Raw genomic sequence first — 20,000 nt, 5'->3', positions numbered from 1 at the left:
TAATCACAGTGATCTGTGTGTGTTTATTAAGTAGTCCCTCCATAATCACAGTAATCTGGGTGTGTTTATTAAGTAGTCCCTTCATAATCAGTTATCTGGGTGTGTTTATTAAGTAGTCCCTCCATAATCACGGCTATTGCTGTAAATCCATTAAACCTCATCCTCATTGGTCAGGCCATGTTGAGGGCCGGCCAGTCCTCCGGTCCAGACCACTATCTTTCATCTGGTGTTGATTGTAAATCAAGGCCTCTCTCAAAACCAATCAGCGAGTGCAATCTGCACCCAGCGCCGACGCCTTATCAATCAGAGGGACCGTCTTTCTGTCACACACACACGTGCAAACACACACACACGCACGCACACACACGCACACTCACACACACAACACAAGCATGCATACACCTATTGTACAGTATGTGCAGATATGGAACAAACACACATCCGCGCGCGCACACACACACACACACACTCAGGAAAATACACACTCATAGCCATCCTTTATTTCTGCGCCTGCACCCCCCCCCCCCCGGCCTCTTCAACTTTCTCATCGTCTGAAAGCGTTTCATCAAACTACCTCGCCGGCCGCTCAGCCACAGAGGAAAACTGAGGGTGACGCATTGCTCGTAATTACACTCGGTTATTAATAACACCAACAAATATTCATCTTAGAGGTAAACATGAAGAAGCTTAAAGGAAAATTGCAAATAAATCAGATGATCCTATAGGACTGTCCTCAGACGGGGGGGGGCGGTCGCCCACTTTCATTTTGCTTCTTCCATTCTCCTGCGAGACTGAAAAAGGTGCTTCTGTGTATGTGTGTGTGTGTGTGTGTGTGTGTGTGTGAGTGTGTGCGCGTGCGTGCGTGTGTGAGCGATTCCTATCCTGCTCTCAGCCTCTCCCCTCAACCGTATTCATATTTCACCTTCAATTTTATTTTTTCATCAGTCGGGCGGGGTGGGGTCTGTCGTGCAGATTCAATTAGGTTTGGCGATTGGAGCACTGGCATTCTGAGGGGTCGCCCAAAGGTTAAAGAATTCAGTGGCACAAACATGATTACGCCTCTGTAGCCTTTGATCAGGAAGGTTGTTTATCATAGTTGTGCGGACCTGTCCTCTTCCAGGCCGGGAGGATTTGGGTGTTCTGGGGTTCAGGTGCTTTACATGTTCAGTCACTCAACACCAATCCTACCACTCCACGCTAAGATAATCTGGGTGTGCGGCAACAGACTGACACTGGTATACAAGCACACACTGTCAGGATGAAGAAACACACATGCACAGTAAACACACACACACACACACACACACACACACACACGCACAGTAAACACACACACACACACGCACAGTAAACACACACACACACACACACACACACACACACACACACACACCCGCGACAACTCACTGGAGATAAAGGTGAAATTGGGAACAGCCGAGCAGCGGAATTAGAGGCAGACAGTGACACAGAGAGCCAGGTACATATTAAATCACTTTTATACACGAAGGGAATAGAAAGCCACAGTACGGCCTGAGCACATCGCTCCCATGCGCCTCCAGAGATCAAACGGCACCCAGAGACCAAAAACAAATCAAACGCCGTATTGGATATGTCGGACTTCTGTCAAGCTGCGTTTCCCATTACTAAATATACTTGAACACACTGCGCTAAAAAGGTGGAATCCTTGTGGCCGATATTTTCCGCTAGCTACGGGGAAAGCGCGGGGACTGTCATAGTGGAGATTTGTCTTGATGGAGAAAACACCATAGCTGGAATTACACTGTAGCCAGCGAAGCTACGTCTCTGGGAACCTGTGACTGAAATAGAGAGACCATCTCCAGTCCTGTCTTCTCTAATGGAGAGACCGTCAGAGACGACAATCAGACAATGTTTCATCGGTTGATTTCCTTCTCCGTTTCATTGGTTGATAAGGAAATATGTTAACCTAAAGCCCGTGTTCTAAATGCTTTTAAGATGTGGCTAGATCAGGAAGCGGTTTTCTTTCAACAGAATCTAAACTTAAACAACATGGTAATCATGTGATTCTGTGTGACGCCTCGGAGGCTGTTTTTGACAGCATATCCAGAAAGTTAGTATGACACATGCACACACTCACGCACGCACGCACGCACACACACACACACACACACACACACACACACACACACACAGGCACGTGCACACGCACACACACGCGCACACGCACACACACACGTACCATGCTTCAAAAAAGACAGCTGAATAACACATGAGCACATTCATATCGGGAGTGATGCCTGTCAATCACTCTCTCCCCCAAAACTCCGCAAGCAGGGAGGATGAGTTATCCATCAGGGAGGATTCCCATCAGGGAGGGTGAGAGTTATCCATCAGGGAGGATTCCCATCTCTGCGATCGCTTACTGAGGTCTGTGGTGGGAGACAAGAGCAGTCGATCGTGCTGTTTGGCTGCAGAGTCCCCTGGCGTGGCTTAATTGTTGGTGCGACGATCAAATATGTCCCCCCCTGCCCCCCCCGACCAATCCCTGTACAGTATTCAATATGGATATTTACATGGGCACGCTCAAGAGCAAACAAGCTCATTTAAAAGTTCACATGCTAATGTGTGACATTTAATCCAAACTTTACACGGGAAAAGGACACGCAACAATAGATTTTGATTCCTTTCTTGTCTGTGAATCTCATCAGGCATCCTCCATATTTATGAGCTTAAAGGGGGGACACCTTAGGAGGACGGACCGGGACAGAGAGAGAGGGAGAAAGAAGCACTCTGGGTCCCGTCACGCTGAAGATGTCAACAAGAAACAAAAGTGAAGGAAAACTCAAAACGCATAAAGAAAGTGCTAAGGTGTATGAGTGTGTGTGAGTAGAAGAAAGAGTGAGTGTGTGTGTGTATGTGTGTGTGTGTGTGTGACAGCTGTATCTATCTGGCGAGTGGTTAGTGTGTGTATGTGTGTGTGCACTGTAACAAATTACTGTAAAAATACGTGAATTTTTCTACAGCAATGTACAATTTTTCATTTATACAGTTGAATACTGTAAAGGTTGATGCCGTTGAGGAACATAATATTAACAGCAAGCTACTGTACAATTTTACGGTATAATACAGTATTTTTTCTTTTTCAGTCAGACTTCAAACTCTGTTGCTTGAGCAAAATCTGAATCATGTTGCATCAAGTCCCACCACCTCATTAAGCACACAGTCAACGTCAAGAATTAAAAATAGGCGTAAAATATTATATAGATAAGGGATTTTACTCAAGATAGAAGGAAAGATAATAAGAGGAAGAACTGAATGTGACGATGTTCACAGGCGGGAGCTGAGAGGGAAGGAAGCCGCTTCCTTTTGTCTTGGCTACCCTTGGATTCTTGCTGTTTGTATTTTGAGTTTTGTGGTGTTGGGGGTCAGTTGTAAAGTTATCGACCGACAGCCTGTATAGGTCCGGACCGGTATACTTGTGCTGTGTTTTCCGACGCTGAAGAAGACGATTTTCATGGCGACACCTGCTGCTGCTTCCAACGTGACACTCGCCAGGCAGCTTTCAGTCACCTACAACCATAGACGGATCATGAAGAAATGGGTCCCTGGGCCTGGACGATTTATTTTCAAATCTTTTGTTTTGCTGCTCCGCTTAATATGTGACGGTGCTCCATTTTACATGTAGGGTTCTTTGTCAAGATCAAACACAGGGTTCCTACAGCTTAAGGCAAGTTTGATTTAAGACTTTTAAAGACTTTTTTAATGCCACTCGGAATGACATTTAAGACCAACTTCGCAATAACCAAAATTTGAGAAAAGACAATTAGGGGTTTAGGGACAATGATATTATTATCAAGGAATATTCTGAGCCATGGAGTGTGCATGCTTGGGGTCTCTCTGTTAAATGATTGGCTGTTTGTGTATCATTCGTATGCTCCATTGCCAAGGGATATGATATGCTGTCTATGAGTCAGGAAGTGAGCATAGCTACTGCTCAGCTGTTAGCACAAAGCTAAATCAGAAACACGCTTGGTTGAACAGCCAATTTTTGTTTAATTTGCACTCCCCCAACTTCGCTAGCTATCAGACAGCCTGCTCTGAGCATCCGGGCCACAAACAAAACTGGATGCAGATACAGTACCGGTTGACAGTTTTGGACAGGCGGGCTCAAGACAGGATCTAAATATGATACTGAATGGATGATGCAAGTTTACTTTCCAACAAAGGTTCCCACTCCATGTTGATAGTCAAAATTTAGCTTTCTGTCAAGTAACTTAACCTTCACCTTCACAGGCCATCTGGCCTTAGGGTTAGCTAACTCTAACATTGGCTAGGCTAGCTAACGTTAGCTAGTACTAAACCATTTTAATTATACCACATATGCAGCTACGAAATTATCTAAAACACAGCTAGCTAACAAGCACACCATACCTAGCTACTAGCCTAGTTGCTTGGACTGAAACTGAACAAAGCACAATTTAAATATTAGCTTGTGAGCTATAGAGCATAGTCTATAGCCAAACAGGGGCATTCAATAGTAGCTAACTGCCTTGCTGGCTAGCTAGCTAGTTTCTTCTTTTTTTTTTTAAATAGCTAATTTCTGTATCTACCTGGTGAGTGGTCAGTGTGTGTGTGTGTGTGTGTGTGTGTGTGTGCGTGTGTGTGAGAGAGAGAGAGAGAGAGAGAGAGAGAGAGAGAGCTGTATCTATCTGGTGAGTGGTCAGTGTGTGTGTGTGTGTGTGTGTGAGAGAGAGAGAGAGAGAGAGAGAGAGAGAGCTGTATCTATCTGGTGAGTGGTCAGTGTGTGTGTGTGTGTGTGTGTGTATGTGTGTGTGTGAGAGAGAGAGAGCTGTATCTACCTGGTGAGTGGTCAGTGTGTGTGTGTGTGTGTGTGTGAGAGAGAGAGAGAGATAGAGAGAGAGAGCGAGAGAGAGAGCTGTATCTATCTGGTGAGTGGTCAGTGTGTGTGTGTGTGTGTGAGAGAGAGAGAGAGCTGTATCTATCTGGTGAGTGGTCAGTGTGTGTGTGTGTGTGTGTGTGTGTGTGTGTGTGTGTGTGTGAGAGAGAGAGAGAGAGAGAGAGAGCTTTATCTACCTGGTGAGAGGTCAGTGTGTTTGAATCCTGGAGCTCCTCCAGACGGACCTGTAGTCGGAGCATCTCCTCCCCTCTCAGCCTCACCTCCTTCTGGGCCTCGGACAGCCTCTGCTCCTGGGCCTGGAGCTAAAACACACACACACGCACACACATGCACACACACACACACAGACACACACACAAACGCGCGCGCACACGCACACACACACACACACACACACACACACACACACACACACACACACACACACACACACACACACACACACACACACACACAGGGATACCAACAGTTGAATGTCACATGCAATGTGTTCTAATTGGAGGGCTGTAGATACAAGGTGCTTCATTGAAACAATTATGATTACAATCCAGCCCCAGCCCCAGCCCCAGCCCCAGCCCCTGTTCCAGCCCCAGCCCAGCCCAGCCTCAGCCCCTGCCCTGTTCAATCCCTGTTCCACTCAGCCCCAGCCCCTGTTCCAGCCCCAGCCCCAGCCTCAGCCCCAGCCCCAGCCCCGGCCCCAGCCCCGGCCCCAGCCCCAGCCCCAGCTCAATCCTTGTTCCACTCAGCCTCAGCCCCAGCCCTGTTCAATCCCTGTTCCACTCAGCCTCAGCCCCAGCCCTGTTCCAGCCCCAGCCCTGTTCCAGCCCCAGCCCCAGCCCGGTGCGTGTACCTCAGAGAGAAGAGTCTCTTCCTTGCGCTGAAGCCCCTGGATCTCTCGCTGCTGTCTCTCCACCTGAAGGATCAGCAGCAAACACACCACCAGCCATGTCTCTCTCTCTCTCTCTCTCACAATGTTAAACAGAGAGAGGGCTTCGGACACTAGAGCAATCCTTGAGCCTCAGTGTCTGAAACGTGCGTTGGAAGCTAGCCGTGGAGATACCGGGGGATTTCTGAGAGAGAGAGCAGCGGAGACAGAGAGATACAGAGGGAGACCACCACCACTAGTGTCTGTGTGCGTTTGCATCCACGCATGGGCGCCTAAGTGCAAGTGTGTGCTTGGCCGTATGCACGCACACATGTGTGTGTGCGTGTGTGTGTGTCAACTTGTCAGGCAGGATCTGCCCCCCCGGTGCCATCGACCAGGACAGACCAGGGATGAGTAGACCCTGTCAGGGCCCCGACCACTCATTCATTAAACCCTTGCTTGCCCCTATTGATTTCAGCTTAAGTAATGAGAAAGCTTATCCAAAAATCTTTAGCATTTGGGCTCAAGTTAAGGGAATCGATGGGGGCCATTTCCCATTCCCAACAGCGCATACGCACAGCGTTTTATGTACAGAGGACGGGACAAATCCTGGGGCTGATAAATCAATGGGCCTTTCTGTCGATGGACACACGCCGCACGGTCACACACAGCTGACAAATGGTATTTTTAGCCAATTAAAGTGAGCTGTAAACATATGAGGGCCAATCAATGGGGACGCGGGGTCTATTATCTGGGCTTTAACACTGATTTAGAAGTGGCTTTAAAGAGCTGGGGGCTCTAACTGTGTCACAGGCATTTATCTGAAAGGGACACTGACATGCACTCAACACTACCACCACCAACACTACTAATACTGACATGCACTCAAAACTACCACCACCAACACTACTTATACTGACATGCACTCAACACTATCACCACCAACACTACTAATACTGACATGCACAGTTTGCATTGCACCGTCCTTTTGGGCTTGTCTTGGGTGATTTACTCCCACACATTCTAAAGTGTAGGTCGTGCCTTTTTCTCCACTTCACCCTCATGTTGGTTCAGACTGGTGTGTAGTCCCGAGAATTGCAATCAGGATGTAGACGGGGACTTTCAAAGAAATGTCATAAGTATTTTATTGGCACAAAATGTTTTCGGCCATCCGGCCTTCTTCAGTTTGCAAATACATGCTTCGGAAATTGATTTACAAATAGAAATAAATACTATGTAAATTGATTCTAAAAAATGTAATATTTGTCTCAACTCCGTGTATGCTAATGCTGAAGACACGGCCTGTCGGAATGGTATGTTTGTTTAGGGTAGGCCAAGAGAGGAAAAGCAAAAAGCAAGTCCATACCTGAGATTTATTTGATAGCCCTAATGGGAAAAGCCTCATGAAACATAAGAACAAAATGAAAAAACGTTAGTTATCGCGGTTGTCTGAGGAGCAGCGCAATTTTTTTCACAGTACCGCATCGTGCAATATTGCAGTAGCCGCGACAGCCCTAGTTCTGGCCAACAAGTTGGTCCAGACATCTTTTCACAGGCTTTTGTTTGGGGTTTTAATCCACTGTCCACAGTCAAAAGAAAAAAACTGGTGGAAATTCTTCCTATTATGTATTCAGAATTCAATTCTTGCTGTCTAGTCAACATCTAGATATAATGAGGAGGGACTGTGAGACTGTGTGTGTGTGTGTGTGTGTGTGTCTGTGTCTGTGACTGTGTGAGACGATTCTATTTCAGCAGGGCCAGACAAGCTTGTTAAGGAAAACCAAATACACCGGCTTGTCCGCCCTCCAGGATTTTCCCCCTGCTGGCTCCACTTTGCCAAAGGTGAGCCTCGCGTTAGCAAAGCCAACCTACAGACAACTTTTCCCTGAGGTAATTGGTTCCGCATTAATATTCATTTGATGCCGATTCCTACATCTGCGACAAGCTCTCTCCTTTGATGTTCGGTGACTCCCCTGCCTGCTGCACACGGCTCACCCAAAAAACTCTCTCTCACAACACATAACAAAAACACTCACGGCTGATATCTCTGAAATACAGCATATGACTTTAAGAACCTCTCTCTCTCTCTCGAAAGAGGATTGTTTGTTTTTGAACCTCTTTCTGCATTTTGACTCCCCTTCGTGCAGTCAAAGCCTGGCGTCCATCTCCCTCAACCAATTGTTTAATCACGTGTGAGAAATGACTCGACCATGTGTGTGTGTGTATGTGTGTGTGTGTGTTGCTGAAGCATGACATTTCAATTGTGCAGCCAATCAGAGTCTTGTGGCAGGAGCAGGAGAGGCTCGGGGCTGCCGGTTACCATGGTGAAGCACTTCCCTCAAGCGCACCAAGGTCAGGACAGCTGACCTGGCGATGTGGGAAGGGAACTCAGGGAACTCGCTACGACACGGTTAATGCCATAACTAGGATAGAAAAATGTTAAGGACATCGAATAACAATCTGAATCAGAATATCTGGGCTATCAGAGAAATTTATCAATATTTTTTTGATAATAAAATTATATTCCCAGGCGAATGTCTTGATTTGAACACGCACTCCATTCACTGTAATTCAACAAGCTCACAGTAGTGATGGTGCCGCAGCGTGATAGGCCGAGCAGCGGGCCTGGAGCTGGGGGGCTGGGTTTGGAGCTGGGGGGCTGGGTTCTGGTTTGGAGCGGGGGGGCTGGGTTCTGGTTCTGGTTTGGAGCTGGGGGGCTGGGTTCTGGTTTGGAGCTGGGGGGCTGGGTTCTGGTTCTGGTTTGGAGCTGGGGGGCTAGGTTCTGGTTTGGAGCTGGAGGGCTGGGTTTGGAGCTGGGGGGCTGGGTTCTGGTTTGGAGCTGGGGGGCTGGGTTCTGGTTTGGAGCTGGGGGGCTGGGTTCTGGTTTGGAGCTGGAGGGCTGGGTTTGGAGCTGTGATAAAATATTAAAAGTGAGAGAGACGCTGCCAGCAGCATGTGTGAGCGAGGGCGCGTTCTGACAGCGCCGATAAAACATTGATGCTGCGAGGGAGCGGAGTTGAGAGGACACGTTCATTTAACGCCTGTGAGGCGACGCTCCACCCCTAACGACCCTGCGAGGCGACGCTCCGCCCCTAACGACCCTGCGAGGCGACGCTCCGCCCCTAAAGACCGTGCGAGGCGACGCTCCGCCCCTAACCACCCTGCGAGGCGACGCTCCGCCCCTAACCACCCTGCGAGGCGACGCTCCGCCCCTAACCACCCTGCGAGTCACAGCCAAGCAGGACAGAAGAGCCCTTAACAGGCGGAGTGAAGAGGAACTAAGATGAGTCTAACATGTAACACACAACATGTAACACACGATGAACATGTAACACACAACGCACGCACACGCTGCGCCTCTCCTTCATACCCAGTAGAGGATGTGTGTGTTCTCTCGCTCAGCGCCCGTGTGAATGTAAGTCACATGAGGCCGGCTTCATGCTAAGCACTGAGGTAAAATGATGGATCCTGCGTGAAATAGGCCAGGCTTACTATGGAGATCCAGCTAAAAGTAGATCAAGGTGTATTGAGGGACCAAACAGTCCTAATGACTGATACAGCCGGGTCCACTTGCAGGTGTGACTGGGATATCAGCTGTGAGACGAAAGCAGAGGAGAACAGAGACCTGGAACCAGGATGATGAAGCGATAACAGAGGATTTATGCCCAGGCTACAGAGGATAACAGCTGTTGTCTCAGAAGTTTATCGATGACCTTTTTAACACCTACGTATAAAAGAGGGTATTTTTCCACCAAGAAAAATGTTGGCAATCTCAATGCCAAACAACAGGCCACATTAGTGCGCTACAATGCCCAGATATTTATCCAGTGTGCTGAAAAAACATCCCTTGACATTTTTTGAGAATGGCTTATGATGACAAAAGGAGTTTGGGACATTTAGGCTTTTAGGCACGCCAGCCCGTATGCATCCTGGACAAGAACACTGCTTTCAACATATCCTAGAGCTGAGAATTCACACAGCGTCCTAATGTGCAGTACATAACATCAGCTCCAGGATGCTGACTATGTATCTAGATTTTACAAACAAACAGAAAGGAATAGAAGTCCACTGAATGAGTCCATTTAATGGTGTTTCTTCGACTTAAAATGTCCCAAAGACTGCATTTATACGAACAGGCATTCAGCCTACTTAGCCTATCGACTACAACACACTGTAGTTAACAATTAAGAGAGCAACATGAGTAGAACAGCAAGTCATTTCAACAAAACTTGCAAAGCTGCAGTTTCACACATGGGGGACTGCAAAGGACTTGCGTCAACATTTTAATATAATCAGGTCCAGTATCTCTTTCCGGCTCAGAGACTTTGTCTTGCAAAACGTGTTTGCATAACATGAGCTTTACTTAATGTCATAAATGGCTTAAATAAGCTAAAGTGCATTAAAAAAAATGCTGAGTCATCCATTTCTGCCATAACTTGATGCTAACATGTTGAATTAATCTAGTTTATGGAGCCAGGTCAGGCCATTCCTCTCGGATATTCAAATAGGTGTGTGTTTGTGTGTGGTAGAGGTGATCTAATCTGTCTTAAATCAGTTAATAAGACAAGGGCACAGAATTCCCAACTCAGCAAATAGGATATATTAGCATTTATTGCCCTGCGACAGCCAATAGTTAGCCCTGTATGCTAGCACTGGGTGCTTGGTCCTCCCCATAGAAACTGCTATCATCGGATGCTAAGCTCGTAGCACTCTCGTTAGTGCATTAGCCCAGGTAATGGTCTTTGCTTACACTGAGTGGAACAGGGTGAGGAAGTCACTTAGCATCAACCTCTGCCAAGTCACAAGAGAGCCCACCTGCCTGAACATCTACATCTGGGACCTGCTTCTATTATCTTTAATGTACCAAACTGGAGATGGTTAGATGGCAAAACTGAACAAACTAAAATGCCCAACACAGGCCAACACAGCCCAGCAGTGAGCCCAACACAGCCCAGCAGTGAGCCCAACACAGCCCAGCAGTGAGCCCAACACAGCCCAACACAGGCCAGCAGTGAGCCCAACACAGCCCAGCATTGAGCCCAACACAGCCCAGCAGTGAGCCCAACACACTGAGCCAAGCCAGGAACATCCAGACTGTCAGAACCAATACACATCTACACCCTCGCAAACGACAAACCCTTAAACACACACATACACACGCACACACACACACACACACACACACACACACACACGCACACAGAAGAAGAAAAGAAGAAGAAGAAGAAGAAGGAGAAGAAGAAAGGGACACCAGAGCTGTAAATTAAAAGTGAGCATAGCAGGTTTGACTTGGGTAGGCGGTTCACAATGCCACTAAACTAGGGGAGTTCCTGTAACACATAAATCTGTGGTGGTGGTTTCTCTCTCTCTCTGTCTCTCTTCCTCTCTCAGCCACTCACTCTCTCTCTCTCCCACTCTTCCTCTCTCTCCCACTCTCTCTCTCTCCCACTCTTTCTCTTCCTCGCTCCCACTCTCTCCCTCTCTCCCACTCTCTTCCTCTCTCTCTCCCTCTCTCTCTCTTTCCCTCCCTCTCTCAACAAAGACAGTCTGTTTCTCCTCCCTGTTGTCCCTTCCCTCCTCCCCACTCATAATGAATGTCAGAGCTGCGGTTGGTTCAAACGTGGGGCTGAGAGTTGCCCTCCTCTGCGCTGCGGCTGGGCTGACTAGTGGCTCTGTCCATACTGCCTCTTTCATATGGGCTGCATAATGGCCGCCCTGGCTAAACTTAGGCAAACGTCTAACTATTAGAGGAAAAAAGGCTCTGGGTCTTAAAATAAACCCAACAAACTTCAGCCATATCACATCACTGACCACTGAGACGCGCATGCATGTACGCACACGCCAGCGCACGCTCGCGCGCACATACGCACGCACCAATGTGACTCCTCCACATGTTGGAGTATTGCTAATCAAGCAAACCAGGCTGGTTTAAATGCTAATCAAGTCAACCAGGCTGGTTTAAATTCTAATCAAGCAAACCAGGCTGGTTTAAATGCTAATCAAGTCAACCAGGCTGGTTTAAATGCTAATCAAGTCAACCAGGCTGATTTAAATGCTAATCAAGTCAACCAGGCTGGTTTAAATGCTAATCAAGTCAACCAGGCTGGTTTAAATGCTAATCAAACCAACCAGGCTGGTTTAAATCTGAACTGAGTGACACTGCCGGTCTTCCTGTGGCTGCTTTAAAACAAGCAAACCAGGCTGGTTGATGTGCAAATGCACAAAAATACACAGTCACACAAATCCTCATCCAAAACGCAAACACCCACAGCGGAACCTTCCCTTGCCCAGCGGGGTTAATTCCAAGCTGATTAGCATATTTAATGATGTTTTGTTGATCTTGTTCAGGGATAAGTACTGTTTATTCAATTAGTCATAATGCTGTGTGTGTTCCCTGTGAGGCGTGCACTGAGGGAGCACTGAGCTGGCTCAGCTGGTAAAGAAAGGCCCCAGGCGTGCGCATGCATATGTGTGTGTGTGTACGTGTGTGCGCGTGTGTGTGTGTGAACGCAAATGAACTGGCATCCATTCATCATTTATCCATTTCGAACACCCAACAGATGCTTACAATCAGGTGCCCCCCCCCCCCCTCTGTCTGCGTGAGCGCTCTTCAATCTCTCATCATCATTAGCCTCCTGTTTGGCATAATCAGCGTCGTTAGTCAGATGAGCTGTGGCGTCGCCGCCCTGTGCCAGGCTGTGCCAGCACCCGTCACCCTCCATATCCGCCGCCGTCTGCTGAAGAGGCCCTCGTCATCATCACACATCGTTTGGTTTATGGTGCGTGTAATCGGGCCGGCTAATTAAAGTGACTGGTCATTGGCTAGCTGCTGGCGACGTCTGTGTCGGCGCGCGCCCTAATGCTACAAGACACCAAAATGGCTTTGTCTGACAGGCCCGCGTGGGCAGTTCTAGGGGAATAGGTTCTGTTTAACGGCCCGCGTGCTACTTGTCCAATCTGTGACTTCATCATCACGGGTCTGCAGAGATAGTTGCTACTGTACGCTCACGGCTGGGAACTGATTGCTTCTAATTGTAATAAACTTGAAACGTGATCCCCCATCTCAAGGCATCATCTCAAGGCGTGAACAGCAAACAGAGGCAGGAAGCTACTTTACGTCTTCAGCGACGCGACCCAGGAGCTACATCTACTGAAATTAAACATGTTTCTCATCGGCCCACGGGAAGCCAGGAGACTTCATCCATTATTCATCCCCACTTCACAAAGGAACATTAATCAATTATGAAGATATGAGGAACTTAAAGAAGGGGAAGGAGGTCGTATTAATATGCAGACGCATCGCGAGGCTGGCTCTCCTCAAATCAATATTTTGCAGATTAATTTGGAGCACTGGTGCTGAGAGAGAGAGAGAGAGAGAGGGAGGGGTGGGGGGGTGATTCGTCTGAGGTCTGAATCACAGTGAAGTACCGGGCTGGTGGTGAGATTACTGTCGTCTGTTTGCCTTCTCCTCTGCTGTGCTTTGCTAAGGTGGTTTACACAACACAGAGAGAGAGAGAGAGAGAGAGAGAGAGAGAGAGAGAATAACAACCTGAACGTTGTTCCTTATCGGAACGTTGTGCCATTATGCAACTCTTACACAACTGTCCAAGGTTGCCTACAGATGATATATTGAATATACAGATGTGAGAACATAAGAATGTAGGGTTTATCCCAACCACTAGGCCTTTGAGAGAGATAGAGAGAGAGGGTGGGGGGGGGGGGTGGAATGGATGCAGAGAAAGAGAGTGATTGCCGAGTGTTGATTATAGACCCCAGTCTGCTCCTCTTAACTGACACCAATCATCATAAAACTAGGAAGACAATGGGCCCACATAATACTCCAGTGGTGCACGGCCTCTTGCACATGTCTGCATTCATTCACTGATGGGAGAGAAGCGTTGTCCTACAAATGGCCACATCACTAATATCACTGCGGTCTAATGGTCATGATTCCATCAGAGACCACATTAAGGAGGAGAATCGTACGAAGAAGGGAAAAAAAGCATGGGACATTAACTTCAAATGCAAAGTGAAACCTTTGACATTTGGCATGTAACTGCACCCTTCTGTGCTGTGAGTCTCCTCGCCTCCACCACAGAAACACGTCTCTTCTCACCTCTGCATTCAAAATGGCCGCCTTCTCGCGCAGATCTCCCACGATCAGGTTCTGGCGCTCTCTCTGTTCCTCCTCTTTCTTCCTCTCCTCCTCCTCTTTCAATCTCTGTTCCTCCTCTTTCTTCCTCTCCTCCTCCTCTCTCAGTCTCTGTTCCTCCTCTTTCTTCCTCTCCTCCTCCTCTCTCCGTCTCTCCTCCTCCTCTCTCTTCTTCAGTGCGTCCTCCATCTTCTTCTTCTCTTGCTGTAGGTCTTTCATTCTGTCCTTCTGCTCGGCCATCTAAAGGCCATATCCAACAGAACAAGTTAAGTAGTGTGTGTGTGTGTGTGTGTGTGTGTGTGTGTGTGTGTGTGCCACTCACCAGGGTGTGTGCGCTGGCCGCCTCCTGCTGTAGTAGTTGTATCTGTGTGCGTAGTTTGGCGATGGCGATGTCTTTCTCTGTAACCTGGGCGACCTTCTCTCTCTGTAGACGCTGCAGTGCCGCCACCTGGCAGGCCAACGCATCACTCCCTTCAACAGGCTGGGACAGGATGTGTGTGTGTGTGTGTGTGTGTGTGTTGGAGAGTGTGAGTGTTTATGTGAATAAAGAAAGAAACACGTTGAAAACACATAACTGGCATGTGTGCATAGTAAATACAGGGCTAGGGAGAGCTTCTCTCCTAGTGAGAAAACACCATAAACATTAGTCAAGTACAAACTTCCCAATCCCTAATCTTACAAACCACTGATTAGTGTCTCAAATGAGTCAACTCACAAACACACACACACAAACAACCAACAAGACCAAGTTTGGGTTTACCGCAAGCACCAGTGTGTGTGTGTGTGTGTGTGTGTGTGTGTGTGTGTGTGTGTGTGTGTGCGCGCGTGCGTGCGTGTGTGTTAGCCTAAGCCGCAGACAGTAAAACAGCAGTGGGTATAATTTAGTGACACCCCATAAGGAGGTGTGGAAAGCCATAAAACTCGGTTTTTAATCCAAGATGCCATTTTCCAACCTCGGGGCCAGATATGTTGGTAATTCATCACACGCAGGGCCCGCTGTTAAACCCGCAACACATGTAGCGCTGCTGGCACACACCGCCTGAGCAATATCGTAAAAACTCCACTGCACCGCAAACGCTAAAACCAACAAAACACTTCAATCCATCTTATTGAGATGAGGGAGCGAAATTCATTCCCTGGTCGCGTACCTGGTTCAAATTGCATTTGAATTTCTTTAAACAAAACAAACAAGCAAGCAAACAATAAAAACGTTTGAGGGTTTAAGAGTTTTTTAAGAGAAGAATGCATTGTTGGGACTAGCTGTCGCTCAAGTCAAAGCAGCCTTATTTGTAAGTGTTTGAGCGTATTTGAAAGGAGAGTGGGAGCGACTATTTTAGGAGGGTGTGTACCCGTGTATTTGAAAAGAGAGTGGGAGGGACTATTCTAGGAGGGTGTGTACCGGTGTATTTGAAAGGAGAGTGTGAGGGACTATTTTAGGAGGGTGTGTACCGGTGTATTTGAAAGGAGAGTGTGAGGGACTATTCTAGGAGGGTATGTACCCGTGTCTTTGAAAGGAGAGTGTGAGGGACTATTCTAGTAGGGTGTGTACCCGTGTCTTTGAAAGGAGAGTGTGAGGGACTATTTTAGGAGGGTGTGTACCCGTGTATTTGAAAGGACAGTGTGAGGGACTATTCTAGGAGGGTGTGTACCCGTGTATTTGAAAGGAGAGTGTGAGGGACTATTCTCGGAGGGTGTGTACCCGTGTATTTGAAAGGAGAGTGTGAGGGACTATTCTCGGAGGGTGTGTACCCGTGTATTTGAAAGGAGAGTGTGAAGGACTGTTTTAGGAGGGTGTGTACCCGTGTATTTGAAAGGACAGTGTGAGGGACTATTCTAGGAGGGTGTGTACCCGTGTATTTGAAAGGAGAGTGTGAGGGACTATTCTAGGAGGGTGTGTACCCGTGTATTTGAAAGGAGAGTGTGAGGGACTATTTTAGGAGGGTGTGTACCCGTGTATTTGAAAGGAGAGTGTGAGGGACTATTTTAGGAGGGTGTGTACCCGTGTATTTGAAAGGAGAGTGTGAGGGACTATTCTAGGAGGGTGTGAACCTGTGTATTTGAGAGTGTGAGGGACTATTTTAGGAGGGTGTGTACCTGTGTATTTGAAAGGAGAGTGTGAGGGACTATTTTAGGAGGGTGTGTACCCGTGTATTTGAAAGGAGTGTGAGGGACTATTCTTGGAGGGTGTGTACCCACGTATTTGAAAGGAGAGTGTGGGGGACTATTTTAGGAGGGTGTGTACCCGTGTATTTGAAAGGAGAGTGTGAGGGACTATTCTAGGAGGGTGTGTACCCGTGTATTTGAAAGGAGAGTGTGAGGGACTATTTTAGGAGGGCGTGTACCCGCGTATTTTAAAGGAGAGTGTGAGGGACTATCTTAGGCGGGTGTGTACCCGCGTATTTGAAAGGAGAGTGTGAGGGACTATTCTAGGAGGGTGTGTACCCGCGTATTTGAAAGGAGAGTGTGAGGGACTATTTTAGGTGGGTGTGTACCCGTGTATTTGAAAGGAGAGTGTGAGGGACTATTTTAGGAGGGTGTGTACCCGCGTATTTGAAAGGAGAGTGTGAGGGACTATTCTAGGAGGGTGTGTACCCGTGTATTTGAAAGGAGAGTGTGAAGGACTGTTTTAGGAGGGTGTGTACCTGTGTATTTGAAAGGAGAGTGTGAGGGACTATTTTAGGAGGGTGTGTACCCGTGTATTTGAAAGGAGAGTGTGAGGGACTATTCTAGGAGGGTGTGTACCCGTGTATTTGAAAGGAGAGTGTGAGGGACTATTCTCGGAGGGTGTGTACCCGTGTATTTAAAGGAGAGTGTGAGGGACTATTTTAGGAGGGTGTGTACCCGTGTATTTGAAAGGAGAGTGTGAGGGACTATTCTAGGAGGGTGTTTTCCCGTGTATTTGAAAGGAGAGTGTGAGGGACTATTCTCGGAGGGTGTGTACCCGTGTATTTGAAAGGAGAGTGTGAGGGACTATTTTAGGAGGGTGTGTACCCGTGTATTTGAAAGGAGAGTGTGAGGGACTATTCTAGGAGGGTGTGTACCCGTGTATTTGAAAGGAGAGTGTGAGGGACTATTCTCGGAGGGTGTGTACCCGTGTATTTAAAGGAGAGTGTGAGGGACTATTCTAGGAGGGTGTGTACCCGTGTATTTGAAAGGAGAGTGTGAGGGACTATTCTAGGAGGGTGTGTACCCTTGTCTTCCCCCAGAGCTGCAGCTGGACGGTCCGGAGCTCCTCCTCCAGACGATGGATGATGCTGTCCCTCGTCCTCAGCTGGGCTCCCAGGTCCTCCAGGCCCGTCCTCGTCCCGTCCTCTGGGTCAGAGCTGGACGTAGGACAGACATGAGAGGGTGACCTCCTGTACAACATCGGCACGGTCCAGCAATCAGCAAATATACGACAGAGAGGTCGAACATTGCAGATTTAAGGTTAGGGTTGCAGGGTTAAGGTTAGGGTTACAGGGTTAAAGGACAATGCTCGTTAATATGATCTTTCGAAATGTCTTTCGAAACGAAATAGCTTCCCCACTTGCTCCAGCACGCATGCGCACAGCGCGCAATCGTTGCTCCAGCACGCTGTGCGCATGCGTGCTGGAGCAAGTGAGGAAGCTATTTCGTGTCTAAAGACGTTTCGAAAGATCATATTACAGAGGCATGTGAAAAACCACAACAGGCCTATGCTCTCTATGTGAGCACAACTAGCGATTCATGAAGACAGATTGATGAAAACCGTTTCGCGGCAGAAAATAGATTTTTAGAAACTGCATTCCCGGTGCCCCGACCATTACATTACATTACAGTCATTTAGCAGACGCTTTTATCCAAAGCGACTAACAATAATTGCATTTAACGTAGGAAGAGCCAATGTACTACTACTTGCCAGAACTCACAAGTGCATCTTCTTTCTAAAACAAGTGACTAAGAGCATAATCTAGTGCTGAAGGCAAAGTGCAAGAATCACAATCTAAAGTACAGTGCAATATAATATAATACAATAAGTGCTTAGGTGGGAGGATTGTTGTAGTACTTCTTGAAGAGATGAGTTTTGAGCCGGCGACGAAAGATGGGCAGCGACTCTGCTGTCCTGACATCAGTGGGAAGTTCATTCCACCACTGCGGGGCCAGGACAGAGAAGAGCCGTGACCGTGTCGATCGACCGCAGGAGCCTCGGAGTGACGGGGCAACCAGTCGCCCTGAGGTAGCAGAGCGTAGCGGTCGGGAGGGGGTGTAGGGTTTGACCATGGCCTGGAGGTAGGAGGGGGCTGTTCCTTTCATTGCCCTGTAGGTTAGCGCCAGAGTTTTAAACTGGATGCGAGCTGCTACAGGGAGCCAGTGTAGGGAACGGAGGAGGGAAGTTGTGTGGGAGAATTTGGGGTGGTTGAAAACCAGGCGAGCAGCAGCTTTCTGGACAAGTTCCAGAGGTTTAATGGCTGACGCCGGTGCCCCAGCGAGGAGGGAGTTGCAGTAGTCCAGGCGGGAGATGACCAGGGCCTGGATGAGTACCTGCTCCGTTTCATTAGTGAGGAAAGGGCGAATCCTCCTGATGTTGTAGAGCATGAATCTGCAGGAACGATGTAGTGACATGTGAGGAAAATGACAGTTGGTCATCCAGGGTCACACCCAGATTCCTCGCAGTCCGAGTCGGGGTCACCACTGTGTCTTCAATGGTGATGGCCAGGTCCCGGTGCGGACAGCCCTTCCCCGGGAGGAACAGCAGCTCAGTCTTGTCCAGATTGAGCTTGAGGTGATGTGTCGTCATCCACTCCGAGATGTCAGCCAAGCACCCAGCTATGCATGTCTCCACTTTTTTATCAGAAGGGGGAAATGACAGAACCAGTTGGGTGTCATCAGCATAGCAGTGATAGGAGAAGCCATGCGAGCGAATGACAGAGCCCAGACATGTAGTGTAGAGGGAAAACAGGAGAGGACCCAGGACAGACCCTTGTGGAACCCCCGTAGTCAGACTACGCGGTTCCGACGTCGACCCTCTCCATGTCACCTGGTAGAAGCGGCCCGTCAGGTAGGATGCAAACAGGGAGTGTGCAGAGCCAGCGATGCCTTTCTCTTCGAGGGTGGAGAGGAGGATCTGGTGGTCTACCGTATCAAATGCTGCTGACAGGTCTAGGTCTGACCATCGCCATTACATGGATATACTGGCTCGCGCTGGATTTTAAATTTCTTCTACATGGCTCCGAACTACACCAAAGTGATCTCGGTGAGTCAAATGTCTTATAATATGTCGTAAATAAGGTCCAGGTTGTCAAAAACGAGCATTGTCCTTTAAGGTTAGGGTTGCAGGGTTAGGGTTGCAGGGTTAAGGTTAGGGTTGCAGGGTTAGGGTTACAGGGTTAGGGTTGCAGGGTTAAGGTTAGGGTTGCAGGGTTAAGGTTAGGGTTGCAGGGTTAAGGTTAGGGTTGCAGGGTTAAGGTTAGGGTTGCAGTGTTAGGGTTAGGGTGCTGCAGGTTGATGCCGTCTGGTGGGCGTTGCGTTAGCAGATGACAGCTGTCAATCACCGGCTGCCATGGTGACAGGGAGCGTTCCCTACAGAGCCTGCGGAGGCTGTGACCAGACAGCTGTCAGACTGAGGCACACCAGGAGCTCCACACACACACACACACACACACACACACACACACACACACACACACACACACACACACACACACACACACACACACACACACACACACACACACACACACACACACACACACACACACACACACACACACACACACAGAAATTCACTAGGCTCAGCTCATGACATACTTTACTTAAGTAAGTGTAAAAAGTTTCTCAGCACATTTGAGCACACACACACACACACACTCATTCACCCACACACACACACACACTCATTCACCCACACACACAACCATTTCCCTAACAAGGCCAGACACGTTGACTGAGGCGCCAGAGTGCAGTATGAGTGGGGAAGCACTGAGGATCAGATGCATGTAGAGATCCCATCTGGTGAGAGACCAGAGTGGGGTAGAGATAGGACACGCCAGTCCTCGGACATTTCATAAACCTGAAATATTTAGTCCTCAAGCCTTTTCAAAAGACAGTAATTCTCTGTCCCTTTTGGG

At 48.2% G+C, this 20,000-nt stretch overlaps 1 protein-coding gene across 1 annotated transcript in view; it reads right to left on the bottom strand.

Moving 5' to 3' along the window:
- Nucleotides 1-20,000, bottom strand: part of LOC311322402 (uncharacterized protein) — a gene marked incomplete at both ends in the record, with an annotated part of 51,256 nt that overhangs the window by 16,300 nt on the left and 14,956 nt on the right. The window contains 3 exons of the mRNA XM_084454467.1: nucleotides 5,074-5,199; nucleotides 14,237-14,395; nucleotides 17,105-17,237. Coding sequence (XP_084310593.1) covers nucleotides 5,074-5,199; nucleotides 14,237-14,395; nucleotides 17,105-17,237 — 418 coding nt within the window. The remainder of the gene's footprint in view (nucleotides 1-5,073; nucleotides 5,200-14,236; nucleotides 14,396-17,104; nucleotides 17,238-20,000) is intronic.

Source organism: Borostomias antarcticus (assembly GCF_949987555.1).
Source record: "Borostomias antarcticus genome assembly, chromosome: 2".
Lineage (NCBI taxonomy): Eukaryota > Metazoa > Chordata > Actinopteri > Stomiiformes > Stomiidae > Borostomias > Borostomias antarcticus.
The sequence above is the reverse complement of the archived record's forward strand: the minus strand, read 5'-3'. Positions and strand labels throughout refer to the sequence as shown.